Here is a 15706-nt window from a genome sequence, read left to right as displayed (position 1 = left end):
TTAAGTTGTCTCCAAAACGATGTGTGTTATTTACTTCTATGAAATGAAGTATAGGATTCAAAGGTCAAAAGCTGAATTGATCCATCCAAGCTGAGCACTCTGAGCCATCCAAAGGCAGAGAATTCAGACAAACCAGCCTCAAAGAGCTAGCTAATGTCCACTTCAGAGAGCTTAAGCTTGAGCACCACCTATTTACCCCAGGCATCTGAGTTAGATAGGTCACAGCATTTCAGTACTGTCCATATCATAGAGGGTCATACAATGTGATGATCAGTTAATCGTGTTAACACAGATGGAGGGCAGAATCAAAGACGAGATTGACTTTGTAAGTGATTTAATTTTTTTTAATATTGAAGAAATTACCCAGGATATGTTTTTCCCAATCCTGCTTCACTTTGTACCTCCCACCTTGAAACAGAAAAGTTGAGGTAATTATATAGCTAATTATTTTGATATAAACACTTGCTCCTGAAATAGTCAAGCAAATTGGAGAAAGGGTGATCTTTTAACGTGGTGATTGATTTAATTATTTTATTAATTTGTAGTGTACATACTCCACTTGAAGCAAATCTAAAACTGAATATTGATGTACATATTGCATATTAAAATCTGTCCTGGATAATGGGTCACAAATGATAGTTGTGACATTAAATCTCTACAGCTAATACAGCACTACTAGGAGCTTCACACACCGGGCTTTGGTGTTTGTCATCAGATCTTTTACTTGTTCAGTTGTAGGAATAATTTGAATGTAAAAACAAAACAATAAAAACCCTCTTTGATTTTTTTATTGCTTTTGTGTTAAACATGGATTATTGAAAAAAATGGCCTTAAAATATTTTTGCAAAACTGTTAAAGAATCAAATGCTTTCACTATTTAGTACTAGGGGAAGTTACTGTTCATTCCGTACTGAGCATGGCATCTAAAAAAATGACTTCTTATAAAGAAAGCCCCTTTGGACCAACCATGTCCCCGCTTGGTATAAAACATTTAGGACAAAGGAACAACTTTTCATGGTGGCTCCAAGAATGGTCTACAAACTTCATTTGATCTGTATTTCCTCTGTGTTCTGGGATAAAGAGCATGCTGAGTTGTTTAAAAAACCCTAATAGGAGCATTGTGCTTGTATGATGCTGGCAATGTCCTATTCTTATGCAATGACTTCTGAATTAAAAATAACCTTTCCATAGTGCCCTTATGCTAGACATACAGATGTTGAGTGTTTACCTGGCAGGAGGACTAGCCTGTGCTGATGTTCTCACGTGAACCAGGACCAAGGCCTCACAGTCATTCATATCCAAAGGAACAATTTTCTAGGGACACTCTGTATCCTTTGGACATTAACTATTAACTTTTACTATTTGATTTACAAATATATTTCCCAAGAGTGCTTTTAGTTTTGTTTGGTGTTTTCTTTTTAAATAAATGCCATAAGGAGTAAAAATCAACCTATGATATAGGTAGATCAATAGAAATAGTCGCTAAATCTCAGGTGCCCCATTAAAATGTAGCCTTAAGCTGGAATTACCTGGAATAAAACAAAAGTAACTTCCATTTTGGGAACAGATACACAATTTAATATTATTGTATTGGGCTGGACTGTTTAGCAGATAATGCAACGCATTATTTTTCCCCAATGTTTACATTTACCTCTTACATCAACAATCAACAGAAATAACAAATAAAGTGAGAAATGACTGACCTTTCAATATCCAAGTCCTGAATATTTATATTTATTGTCAATGTTCCCATTGATGATAGAAAAACAGGGTTGGCCACTTACACAGGTGGCAGTTGCAACATCATCAAAATTCACTATCTTAACATTCATGAACTACAACATGAAATATATCTAAACTAAAAAAAAAACCTTCAAATGTGGCTGGCATTCAATTCAGATGGAATTCTGAATACAGTCACATGGAGTAGTAAATGAAGCCTTCTTCCAGGAACAGAACCAGTCATTATCACTCAAAGGCAGGATTTCTTACACCATTCAATACCAAGCTGCTGGATCCCTTTCTGTGTAGAAGAGCCAGTGAACACAAGAGGAGAGAGAAGCTCATGACTCCCAGAATGACCATTCCTGATATCAGAGAGCTGGTGGTGGCATTCAGCTGGAAGGGTGGCACACTCAAGGAACCTGCAAGAATAATACACAGTTAAAATCTTCAAAATGTATTCATCTCACCACCTTCCACTTTGCTCCTACAGATTATCCCTCAACACTACCTCAGCATCACACTGGAGTAGCAGCAATCTATTAACTATAATTCAGCAAAAGACCTAGAGTATTGTTATGGATTAGAGGGTTGGTATCCCATAAAACAAACCAAAATAAAAACTAAAAATTCTATAAAAATTGACCAGCACATCACATCCTCCGTGAACTATTTTAAAACGTAGCAAACTTGAGCAACTAGAGCTCATTACACGAGCTGACTACAGTTTCATAACAGATCACCAAAACATTTTGAAACATTAGATTTTTATTTGCTAATTATCTTACCAAGCTGTGAATTGTTGGTTGGAGTCTCATCTGAGGAGAGAAAACAGAAAAACAGAAGTGAAAATGTGTCACCAAACAATTGCTTTTGTGTATTCTAACTCCATAACTTTGAAACTTCAGCCCTATTTATTTTCTTCACCAGCCCCTCACTCAAGCTCCATGGACAATTCAGGAATGAAATCCTGTAAACCCTTCTGTTTTTCTATTTTCCACTCCCCATATACCAGATTTTTTCCTCAAGTCTACAAATAATATCACAAAATTTGTTAAACTCTATTCTTTCCTGCCAACCTTGTTTCATCATTTTCTCTCTGCCAGGTTAGTGAGGACAGTAATTGTTACCAGCTATTACATTTTTTATGGACCTATAACCTGCCATTTGTTGTTCTGTTGCAGAGAAATATTCATGATTTGGTGTCACTCTATTTTAAGTGTTGCCAATTTGCCTAACATAATCTGCAAAAACATTATCCTGAGACCCAAGATGATAATTCACTCTTCACAACTAAACAAAAGGTCAATTGGACTATGAAGTTTGAGCTGAAGTTCTGTTTGTTTCTGCCAAGTTGAAGATTGAAGCAGTTGATTTTCACTCCTCATTGGTGAACAATGACAGAGGCAATGAGCACACTTTCTTAGTTTCCCCATTCCTATAGACAAATTTGCTGTCCTTTGAACCAACAGCTAGAGTATTTCATATTCATGTTAACAGGTACAAGTGTGTTTGTGGTTGTTATTTAAATCATAAGATAGATAAAGTAGACTACAGACTACACACATTTTTACAATTAATGCATCTGTAGCTGTGTAACACCATAGAGTTCATATGCTATTTCATGCATTGTCACACTTAATCTGCATGATAGCCCTGTGGCTTAGATATTATTGCTATCCCCATTATACAGCTGAGTAAACTACCTTGGGTCATTGCCTCTATGGGAAAGAATACATATGCTAAAGTCAGCACTCCAGTTCATAGTCTATTTTCTAAAATAATATAAACTGAGTTTATAGTCTGAAGTATTAATCTCCACAATCAAACATATTTTCTATTCTTGGCCCTGGGAAAATATTATAAAATATCTGATTCTGGTTTTTTTAGACACCTGATTGATAGCAAACATTACAGTTCTGTTATCAGGCCTGAAATACAGATTTCAAAAATAACATGGCACCCTCTCTGGGAACTCCTTACAATGCACATAGGCACTCATTTGGGAGACGATTTTCAATGTGCATTGGCACTCACTCAGAGGATGCTCCACAATGTGCAATGATACTCACTTAGAGTATGATTTACAAAGTGTAGTGTATTGTAATAGCGCAAAAAAGAAAAATTACACTCACAGGAACATCCTAACTTCCTTCCAGCATCTCTTTATAAAGTATTGTGGCAATTCATCCAAAAGACAGTCCTGTGCAATGGATAAGCTAGAATTTTGTTTTATAAATTATCTGGGGAGATTACATTTAATTCCTTTAAGATTGCTTTGAATAGAAAGCACCTATCTATGAAGTGCCCAGGATGCAGCAGAGATGCTATGACTATGTAAACCTCTCTCTCTCTCTCTCTCTCTCTCTCTCTCTCTCTCTCTCTCTCTCTCTCTCTCTCTCTCTCTCTCTCTCTCTCTCTCTCTCTCTCTCTCTGTGTGGGTGTCTCTCTGTCTCTCTCTCGTACACACACACTAAAAGAATATCAAAACATCTGAACTCCTATTACCACCCACTATTGAAAGAAAAAAGTATTCTGAATATTCCCATGAATGCTTCATATGTTCCTGTGTGTTAGGATCAACCCCCTCATGTCAAATTAAAACACTAGTTCCAGGTTCTAAAACAGAGAAGATAATAGCACTGCACTACTGTCAGATACCTGAAATCCAACTATGTACTGTTTGAATTAAGCTTGAAATTACATTTGAATAATAGATTCTGATAGAGAATTGACTTTCTATTTGTTGTTGCTGATATTCTCTAATATATTTTGTTGTTGCAAATTAATAATTAACACTGTCTAGGCTCAAAGAGGAAGAAGAGGTATTAGGTCACCACACACTTCTGTGTTCCTTCCAGTCCTTTTGGTGATGATGTGTACATATATACTAAAAAAAAGGCATGAAGTCTGAAGGAATTAGATAAGTTTGAATACTGAACTTAGTGAGCTCCTTAAATATATATACATATATATATATATTTATCTGTCTGAGTATTCACTGTGAGAGGCGATGTTAGCTGTACCACAGCTGTTTAAGCAAAAAATGGCATATACACTGCTACTTCGTGTTTTCTTCTCATCTGAAAAACTGTACTAAATGGAAAATATAAATATCACTCACTGGGAAGATATACACAGAATAAATATTTCCCTCATCTCTAGCAAACTTTAAAAAATGTTTAATTACCTATGCTACAAAATGAAATCTTTATATTTTAAAAATCACTGAACTTTTTAAAAATTCCCATTGTATAATGTGGGTTAATAGTCTATCCCTGAGCACTACAATCCTTAAGGGGCCATATCACAGGTCAGTCTCTAGTCAAGTGCCTGTTCTACAAAGAGACTAAACAAGTGTGATCTTATGAATTACTAACTACCCATAAAACTTGAAGATACTACTTGAACAAGACTGTGGCTTTGGATTATTCATAACAATTTATGTTAACAAAACAATTGTTATTGTTTTCCAGAATTTGTAGCAGAAATTATTTCCTACAGACAATTGACTACCTTAGAAATATCAACATTTGAAAGCTTTTAGTAAGAACACTGCAGAAATTTTGAGGGTTTTACATTTCAAAAAATATGAACACATTCATAAATCAGCTAACCAAAGGGTTAATGTTATTGAGCAAAAATAACCAAAGAAGATTTGATATCATTAAGAAGCAAAGTAAAAGTGTATTTCTAAGAATTGTCAGCTTACTAGACTTGAACCAAACCAGTTCTCTCAGGTCAAGGAATGGCTCACTGAGTAAATTGATCAAAAGGACTTTGGAGAGAGCAAACCAAGTCTGAACTGCACTTGTCTATAGAGAAACCTATCATTAGACCCAGAGAGATAAATTTTAAATGACTCAAGCAGAAACTATAGTGAGACAAAGAAAAAGGGATCACTTTGGCTATGAAGTCAAATAGGAAGCTTGCATGGGATTTGTCAAGAATAGACATGGCTTGAAGTCTGTATTCTTGTGGAATTTTTAAGAGTGCAGGGATTTTGTATTATTACAATGTTGATATATTGAACTGTAAACAATAAGGCCATTTTAAAGAGCAACCTCGCACTACTTACCCAAATAATAGGAAAATAAAATGAGAGAGAAGGACACAAAAGTGTCTCAAAGATCTAAAAGTGATCCTTCCAGGCTTTGTCAGTGGAGAAAGAAAGCTAAATTTTCATGGGTCAACTTAGGGAAATACTTGAGGTGGCAAGAGTTCATAAACCAGAAAGGAGGATCTCTGAGCATGAGAGCAGAGGCAGTCTGCTGAGTGCTCTCATCCTTTAAGGGCATAGACACTTTGGTGGCTAGAGAGAGAGAGAGTACATCAGTGAAGAGTACCTGCTACTCCTCTAGTGTATCCAAATTAGGACTCCTAGCACTCACATCATGTGGTTCATAATCACCTGCGACTCCAGCTCCAGGGAAATCTGATGTTCTCTTCCGGCATCACCACACAAATATGTGTTATATACATAGAGAGTCTCACTCACACTCAGAAAAACATTTTAAAATGAAGAGTTATTTTAGGGATCTAGACATGGGTTTGTGAAATCTGGAAGCCTAGATAGCTAGCTTAATAGGGTTTGAAGGTTTTACATTTGCTTTGACTTTTGAAAATTATCATATACCAACAAAATATTCAAAATGTATGTTGTTTAAATTTTCTTGGATTAGGTATGAAGAAAGCAGGGTGACTAACTAAAGCATCTATCCAAGATGGACACAGATATCTCTTTCAAAGTTCTTTTCTAATAGGAAAAATAAACTCCATACATATAAAAAAATGGTTTTGTTTGCCTACACTGAAGCATTTCTAATTACTGTAAATAAGAGCTAAACTTCTATACAATGTAACTCCATCAGCAATTTCTTATAACTAGATAGAGATAAAACTTGGGTCTTTCACAAAGTGGTCATTTTCAAAACATTCTGGCAAATACTCAGAGAGTAGAGACCAAGTTTGAAATTTCACATTTAATAATTTTCTGCATTATTTAAAGGTCCTATTAGCTTCCTTTTCAATAATGGCATGCTTAAATAAACACCAGGAAGTGAATAATTAACTCAATTTCATACATTTTTTAGGCTAAAAGTACTTTTTACTTAATTATTTATGTATTTCAGGCAAACTTATTTTTTTTACTATTAGGTAGATGACACTGGCAAAAAAGGTAAAGACAATTTAATTGAAAGTTAATAACAGCCTTATAGCTAATACAAAATTGAGAAAACATTATTAATGTATAAACCAAACCAATTGTTCTCTTTATTTTTTTGAGAATATTTTGCAACTACATTATAAAGAATCTTGAAATTTACTTTTAAAAGCTCTATATTTCGAACAAGAAGAATCATGCAGCTATTAATAGTCATGTGGCTTTTTAGACTAAAAGCTAGACCTAGAGTCAAGTGTGTTCAACTTCAGTTTCAGTATTATTTATCACATGCCTGTTTTATACAGTCATTTCTGGAAGCTTCTACCTTGACATGGAAATAAAGTCATATCCCTTTGTCCCATCTGTGTGAAAAAATATTTGTGTGCTTGAGAATATATGTGTTTTGACCTTGTGTCCATCCACTCATGTAAACGTGTGAATGTGCTCACTCCGTAGAGAAGGAAGCAATGAAGAAAGTGGTACTCAAACTGGGCAACTCAGCAATGTTTACTAGGATAGCTTTCAAAGACAGAGACAGTTCACAAGCGAAAGCTGAGTTTCTTGGGCAGTACGTTAAGGCAAGGCTTCCAGAGAGTGTAACTTTAGAAGGAAAAGTAGTGCTATTTTTTTTAAGATCCCATCTTTTTATTTATAATTGTCTGTGTGTGCATGTATACATATGTAAGAGAGTGCTGGTGCCAGTGGGGAGGCCAGAGGTGTCCTGTAACTGGATCTGCAGTTACAGGAGCTTGTGAACCTGTGTGGGAGCTGGGAATCGAGCTTGGGTCCTCTGCAAGAGCAGCAAGTGCTCTTAACTGCTGAGCCATCTCTTTCAAGGACACTGTGTGGCTGCCAGACTTCTGACAGGACCTCCTGCTGGTCTAGTTTGATAAAAAGTTACATAACAAGGGAAATAGTGGTTACAGTCCGCACAGGTAAGCCACAATGGGAAGAGAATAAGCAGGAGGTGTAAATTGGGGGCACAGCATGAAACTTTTGCACTGTGTGTGTTTTTAGGGTGGGGTGGTGGGTGGGGGGAATGTAAAACTAAAAGAATGTAGGGAAGACACGTTGCCTCTGGTGTAAACACTGAGTAAATGGGAAACTGCTGTGATATTAAAATTGGTCACCAATCTCACTGCTAACTAATGCTCTTTAGAAACCTGGAGTTCTCCTTGGAGGCAAAGAAGCTGGCCATTTTGGATTCCTCTCCAGCTCCATACAAACCAGGGCTTTCTTACCGCTGCGAGTTATGATGGGACCAGCAGACAGAACGGCATTTCCGGAAGTGCTCTGGGGAACCCAAGTGGTCCTGCTCCCAGCATCTCTCCTTTTTCTGTTGCCACAAATCTGAGGTGTTAATGAAAACAATTGAAATTCCACACCAGCACAAAATTGTTTCTTTACGGCCATTTGGAAAGCGGATTCTCTTGGAAGACACACCACATGTTTAATTTTATTCATTTCCTTCTGTGCATTTATTTAATTACTTTGCATGTAACTACTACAGTGTTTCCTCTTCTGGCTTGGACCACATTTCTTATTTCCTCCCTGCTGTAATTGTGCACTGCCTCATTAGTTTACATAGCTCAACAGCTCTCCTGAAAATGAGCTGTGTTTATCAAACTTTGCTGCTTTTATGTCTCTCAAGTCTTTAATAAATTCTTCCCTAAAATCTTGGTCAGCACAGATCCGAGGTAATATGGAGGCTGCATTTGCAGTGAGTTAAGACCAAAGAAATCAATGAGCTAAAGAGATAACTTCATATTTATGCATAGATTGAATATAAATATAAACATATTAAACTTAATTTACATTTGAAAACCTGTTTACATTTGTTCTCAGGTTAATATTAATGTAATCCTCAGGAGCCTGTCTGAATAAAAGTCCTCCTTCTTAAAATTCCCTACTTGCTACATTTATATTTTTGCAGTGGCTGCATCTCATTGGATCCAGATCTTTCAGTGACTTTAACTTTTAATTGAAAGGATTCCTGAATCATCTGGTGCAAATTTACCTTCCAGAATCAGCCTAACCCTCCTCATGTTTCCCTTTGTCTTCTTCTCCTCCCACTGTGGTATATGTGGCTGCAACTTCTGAGGGTCCTTTTGTATGGACTGTCTCTCACACTTGATCTTTGCCCTGCTGGAGTTCGTCCATCCTCAGAATCATAAGCCAGACCATCTCCTCTGCCTATGCCTCCAATCTGTCCTCTCCTTCCTCAAGTGAAAACCACCTGCCCTAACTTCAACCCAGGTACTCATCTGCCTTTGCTACTCCTGTTTTAGCTTTGTTTTTAACCATTTATTCCTGATCCTAAAAGAAAGATAAGCTAATGGAATTCAAATCCATGATAGCTTTATCACCTCATCCTCAGCTTGGCACAAAGTAAGCATTTGAGAAATCCTTACTGGATGAATTATCAAGTCATAGCTGTCCCTGGCCTATGACTTTTCCTGAGACCTGATAGTCTTTCGGGCTGGATTAATTCAGTGAGTTAGAATAAAATTGCTTAGAAACATACTGGCATGAGGAGGGGGCAGTCATCGGCTCTGCAGAGCTTCGTCAGGCAGTGCAAGAAGACAGTGGACATTTTCTGATTCTTGTGCTTCACGAAACGGAACACTTCAAACGAAAACCGGCCCCGCTGGCTTCTGCCGTTTTCGATGACAGTCGTCTGAGGATCTTTGTCACAGCTATATTTTAGGGAATGGGAAAACAGGGCATCATTGGAAAGTACCATTCAACTGGGACTTGTAGATTAATTTATGTGGTATGAAGGACATCCTCATTATATTATAAGCTAAAAGAAGCTGTCAGTATTTCAAACAATGGAAAGAATATAAATAAATCAAGCATTTATGACAAATACAACCAGATTGTAAAATCTAAGCAGAGCAGTGTCTGACCACAGGATAACATGCAGTTTTAGGAGCACCAGGCTATCTCAGGATTCAAAAGTTCAAATAATACCAAATAAACATCACAAAATCACCTTCCTATCCACACCACACCCACTTGTAAACCTTATAGAAAAGATCACTGTATTTATTTTGTATTCTCTCAGTATATATACAAAAATAAGCATATATTCATATAAGAATATGTTGTTAGTTTAGTCCTTTATTATTAAGTTACCAGTTCATTCTATGGGTCTTTTATATACCTATTTAAAGAGCACCCTCATTACTTTTAAGCAACTTTATAGTGTTCCAGTGTACACATATTGTAGAGTTTATTCATTCAATTACTTATTTAGATACAATTGATTCTTTGGTTATTCATTGTAATAAAAAAACTAATGAATACCCTAGAAGTACATTTTAAATGTGTTCAAATATTGCACATATCTCTAAGACAATTTAATATATACTGTCACATTGTCTTCTATAAACATTTTATTTTGGAGACATATGCATATATGATATAAAAGATACATATGTATATATTAGTGAATTATTTTCTGCTTGATTGATAGTATAATAAGGAAATATGCCCATATAATATACACTGTTCTTACTAAAAATGAGTTTATCAATCTTTTCATATACTTTGTGAACAGTTTACTTTCTTTACCAAAATGCAACTGTGACCTTGGGGTTCATCATTCTGATTCATAAAAGATTTTTATGCATTAGGGAGAACGGTTCCTGATTTTGTACACATATTGTAAATTGCCTTATTTCGTTGTTTGGTTTTATCCTAAGGTTCTAAAGATGCTTTGTGTATTTTTTTCTGCTACTTCTAAGGCTGGATTTTATGTGTTTAAATTAATAATAGGGGTTTTACTATGCTATAATTGAATGAAGTATAGAACTGATAATTTTCTCACAGTTATTTATTCCCCGGACATTTTATTTTCTTCTCGAATCCCTTTTATCCCTCACGCTTGGGGCACTGTAGTCTGTGAGACACTGTGTTCTCCTGTTCTGAGATCTACTTCTAAACTGACCACTTGGAACTTGCTGTTTGTTTCCAGCACAACACTGCTAATTTTAGAGCGTTTGCTATGGAATCTAGTGGACCATGCTCTCTGGTTCCCATCCTCACTCCCTGTCTGACATTTTGCGTTTTCTAATTATCAGCAAGCCATCTTTTTTCTTTATCACTTAGCCAGTGACTATTTTTCCCAAATAATCTCCTTTTTAATGTATTTTAAATTGTTAATATTTTCCATTTTTAACTCAAGTATTAGTTCTGACTTTCAGAATGTCCAAGTGACAAGACATTCTTTTTATGATATTATTATAATCACTATCTATATATGGACCATTTGTGTGTTGGTGTGTGTGTGTATGTATGAGAATGTGTCTGTGTATTAGTACATGTGTGTGCGTGCATGTGAGAGTATGTGTGTACATGCACACTCGCATGTCTGTGCATACATGCATATGTGTGTGTGTGCACCTGTGTGCTCGCCTGTGTGGATGTACATGCCCACAGAGTCCAGATATTGAGCTGTTGCCTTTCTTAGTCATTCTCTTTCTTACTCTTTGAAAAATGTTCTCTTTTTCTGATCTCAATTAAGTTTCCTGAGGAATAAGGTTTCCAACTTTTTAGGATTTTAGACTGTGTCTTTCTCAATTTCTTCTAGTTTCCACTTTAGGAATTTCACCTAGCATATATTTTCAATAAATCAATGTGATTTTTTTTCATCTTAGGAAAGTACTCTTAAATTGTATTTTTAAATAATATCCTAGTATTCTGGATTCTTTAAGATAGATTTCATTATAACATAATGTATATATTTTATATAATATAATATAATCACACCCAAATGCACATATGCATACATGAATATATATTTTTATTCCCTTTACTAACCTTCTTGTCTGTCTGTTATTTGTACATCAATCCCCTCTTTTTTCCTTATAGTTGTTGTTTTTATTTACATTTATTATTTTGTCTTTCATTCTTTATGCACTATCACTCTGTGGTTCTCTGTACTCCTATGAAAATATTCCATTCACATTACCTTTTCCATCTTACATTGTCCAATTCCCTTTTCACATTCTCATAGCCGTACATTCTATTTTTCTATTTTCACTTTCCTAAGATCCTGTAATTCAAGCACCATGACTGAAGTTCCCTTTTGATAATTTTAAAATTACTGTTGAGATGTTCAGCTACAACTGTTTTCTATTCCATGCTATTTCTTTCTGGTGACTTTATATTTAATTTTTTCTGACATTTTCAATTTTTTTCTTTTAAGTCATTACAACACTGCAAAGAAATACCTGCTGTTGATTATGCTTCCTATCTGAAGTATTTGGATTTAGTCGGATTTGCTACTTTCAGAGACTCCCGAAGCAAAGTAGAATGGTAACAACCTTCTTCACGGTTGCTTAAACCCCAGGGTTCTGTGCTTCTGTTTTATAATGACATATGTCTTTGGCTCCATTGCAATTCTTTAGCTAAATTTTCTCTGACTCTTAATAAATTAAGAGAATTCATTGACTGCCCTGTACTACAAAGATAGGGAGGGACAGTCACAGGTGAGTCTTTTGCTTATCTAACGGATTCCTTTCCTTCCACCGAAATGAGATCCACCACTGTGGAGTCTCCAGGAACTGTCCCCAGTGTCATCTCTGATGTTCTCCATCCCCAAGAGATGTCGTACCTCAGTTTTGCTCCCAACATCTCCAATTCAAAGAAGACTCCTTCTAGCCACATTCCTCAGATTTGCTTCTATATTTTGCCATCATTAGCATCCATATTTTACCCTCTAAAATTTCCAGTAGCAAACTTCACATGATTTAGAAGTTGCCGCCATATTTATTCCATGCCTTATGATCACATTCCATTCAACTAACTTATGATCATTATGGAAATGTTAGAAAACAAATATCAAATCAAAATGATACATAATCCTTCCACTTAGAAATACCTACAGTGAAACTTTTGGCTTATAGTGTTTTCTTTTAGGTAAGTGAGTCTCACAATATACAAAAGTATGTATGCTGATTCTTAAACTTTGTTTCCTGATACACTTACATTTTTAAACTTCAGGTAGATGAAAGGGCAAAAAGATAAAATTGCTTTTTTTCCATATAATATTATGATAGTGGCACCAGTGTGAGCTCCCTAGCTTACTGGTCCTCTGCCATTCACTTGGTCATTGTTTTTAATTGCTGTGTCTGCAGCTTACTCCCATGCCTTACCATTTTAATAAAACGGAAAGATTGGAATATTGTAAGTACTACGAAATACACTTCTCATTTTGGAAAAATAGAAGAAAAAATGTGAACTCCTTTAAGCCTTTTCATACACGCTGACTTTTTCCCCAAAAACTTTGCTGACATTAACATTTCTAACAATCTAGTATATTCCAAGTGGTAGTTTGGTTATATGCTCTAGACACCACCTTAACCTTGACTAGCCAATAAGGCACATTTAGTTTTCCATTATGTTCCTCAGGTCATGTGTCAATAACTGCAATGATCTGAGCCAACTGCATTTTACAAGCATGGTTAGAAGACACTGCTTAACTCTCAAGTCTATTCTGTTGTCAGATAAAAATGCTGAAAGGGAACTGGAATGATTGAATGGTTTTATGATCAATGTCCCCTTTCCCTGAACATAGATTGCATTCACTCTATCACTGTCTATTGGGGAACAAAGCTGAAGTTATTGGCTCTGGTATAAAAGGAGTAGCAGGCTATACTGTACTTTCATAATAAATACTGATAAATGAACAAAAGTTCTTTGGGATCTAAATTATCCAACCATTACTTTAATTTTACTGTCTTTTTGACATATGATAAGATGGTGTAGCTGCCAATAAACAATACCATCCTGTTTCCCCTCTTTTATTGAGAATGATAACCTTACTACTCTATGCCTAAGACAGTGAAATATCCCATATCTGCTAAACATGAATAAAACATGGTTAGTGGATGTAATTTAGTTCCAATTCTCATTGTACGATAGCTATATCAGCATTTTGTGTTGCAAACTGCTTTTAACTTTTGTACTGAAGACTACAAGTTCAAATTGTAAAAATTTAAATTCAGAAGGTACAGCAGTGCTGTATAATTTGTTTGTATGACCTATATATTCCGTTTTAATGATCTATAACAGAGTGCTTAGCTTCATCACAAGACTGAGACACTTACCTAAGAAAGAGATCATACCGAGTATCATCATTTGGGTTCCCAGATGGGGTTGTGTAGCAATAATCCATTAATACATTCCATCTACAGAGAGAATCAAACATGATCTGATGTCAGAGTCTGCCCTGGAGCACTGATAATTAATCTAAATAAAAGTATTAGCCAAATTCTCACCACATGAATTATATTTTCATCACTTGCTATTTGCAGAAGTTTCTTATTTATTAAAAATTTCTCTAAAATCTACATACTGAAAATTCTGCAAAAATTGTCAAGTGGGTTGGAGACTAATGTCATAAATAATAAGAGATAAGGCAGGCAAATTGCCAAAGCCTGAAGGAACAAAACTACCAAGTGAGTTGCACTGATATACCGATATATCTCAGTATGAATCATATCCCATTTATAGACATTACTCTAACATCATAAAAATATAGAAATAATAAACATAGAAAATGAGTTTGGTGTATAAATGGACTCAGTAGGGGTAGGAGTGGGGTTTCCTGATGACACTTTATTAGAAGAAAGCAATGAGGTGAGCACATAACTTTATACCACAAAGCCATATTGGAGTAAGATTTATCAATTTCCCCATTCCAGATCTGTGTATTGCAAAAGTTAAAAAAAACAACAAACTACCATAGGTAGTAATGCCAATGATACTAAAAGAATACCTACAGTTAGTAAAAATGATTTTAAACAGTTGCATGTTGCGTAACCCATTGTTAAAAGACAGGGAGAATGTGAAGAGTCACCGAATCTTCTAGGGTATACTAATTTGGGTATATCCTAGAAAATCCCAAATTTAAAAAATAGTACATACCCCCAATTGAACCATCATGCAATATATAGTTCTAAGAAGGCAGGATTAGATTTTGGCATTTGAGTTCTCTTACAAGATCTTTTTGTTTGCTTTGTTTTTGTTTTGTTCTTACTTTAAGCAATGTCATGATGTGATCCCTTTCAGTTTAGAGGGATTTTCCTTGAGTTCTTTTTCTAGAAAATTTGAGTGAATTTTCCAGACAGAATTTTCTAGGCATCTGGTTTGTTTCTTTGTTTTGTCAGCTCTCTGAAATCTATCTTACATAATTTTAGCACAGATACTTACAACAGTATTTTGTGGGTTTTAAACACATGCACCTAGAGGCAACCCACAATCCACACGTGTGTATCAAATGACATTAGGCTAGTCATTTTCCTGATAAAAACATATATATATATATATATATACATACATACATACATACATACATACATACATACAATCATTCTGGCATCCTAGAAGGAGCACAATAGCCTTATAGAGTCACTACTCCAGACTGTTCATAAGCAGTCTTGTTATTTCTCAATTAGTGACATAAAATGAGTAGTACTCTCTTAGACCTTATAATTTGTTGTTTATTTTTACTAGCGTGACTTCATGGTGTGGCAATGACCATATATTTCAGAATGATTGCACTAATATTTTGACTGTGACAAGTTAAACATTTTAGTTAATCAAAATAAGAGTGCACAATTACCTTCCATCCAGATTAGTAGCTTGCACAGCTGCAAATACTTTGGTTTTCAAAGGTAATCCTATACTTGGGATAATTAATTGCTCTCTGTAGGTTGAATCCTAATGATGAAATAATAAACAATCCACGTGTCATTTTCTTTCTATCAATAGAATATTTACTATTTAAAACTATTAAAGAAACAAAGAGCA

At 35.4% G+C, this 15706-nt stretch overlaps 1 protein-coding gene across 1 annotated transcript in view; it reads right to left on the bottom strand.

Moving 5' to 3' along the window:
- Positions 1 to 778: 778 nt before the first annotated feature.
- Positions 779 to 15706, bottom strand: part of Zpld1 (zona pellucida like domain containing 1) — a 46455-nt gene continuing 31527 nt past the window's right edge. Inside the window, exons 5-10 of the mRNA XM_040750704.1 lie at positions 15519 to 15616; positions 14002 to 14082; positions 9411 to 9582; positions 8128 to 8236; positions 2511 to 2540; positions 779 to 2144 (exon numbers count right to left, since the gene is read on the bottom strand). Of these exons, the coding sequence (XP_040606638.1) occupies positions 1969 to 2144; positions 2511 to 2540; positions 8128 to 8236; positions 9411 to 9582; positions 14002 to 14082; positions 15519 to 15616 (666 nt within the window). The 3' untranslated portion in view covers positions 779 to 1968. The remainder of the gene's footprint in view (positions 2145 to 2510; positions 2541 to 8127; positions 8237 to 9410; positions 9583 to 14001; positions 14083 to 15518; positions 15617 to 15706) is intronic.

The sequence above is a fragment of the Mesocricetus auratus genome, unplaced genomic scaffold, assembly GCF_017639785.1.
Source record: "Mesocricetus auratus isolate SY011 unplaced genomic scaffold, BCM_Maur_2.0 Super-Scaffold_100008, whole genome shotgun sequence".
Lineage (NCBI taxonomy): Eukaryota > Metazoa > Chordata > Mammalia > Rodentia > Cricetidae > Mesocricetus > Mesocricetus auratus.
Note: the sequence above shows the minus strand (reverse complement) of the source record. Positions and strands in the feature narration are given on the sequence as shown.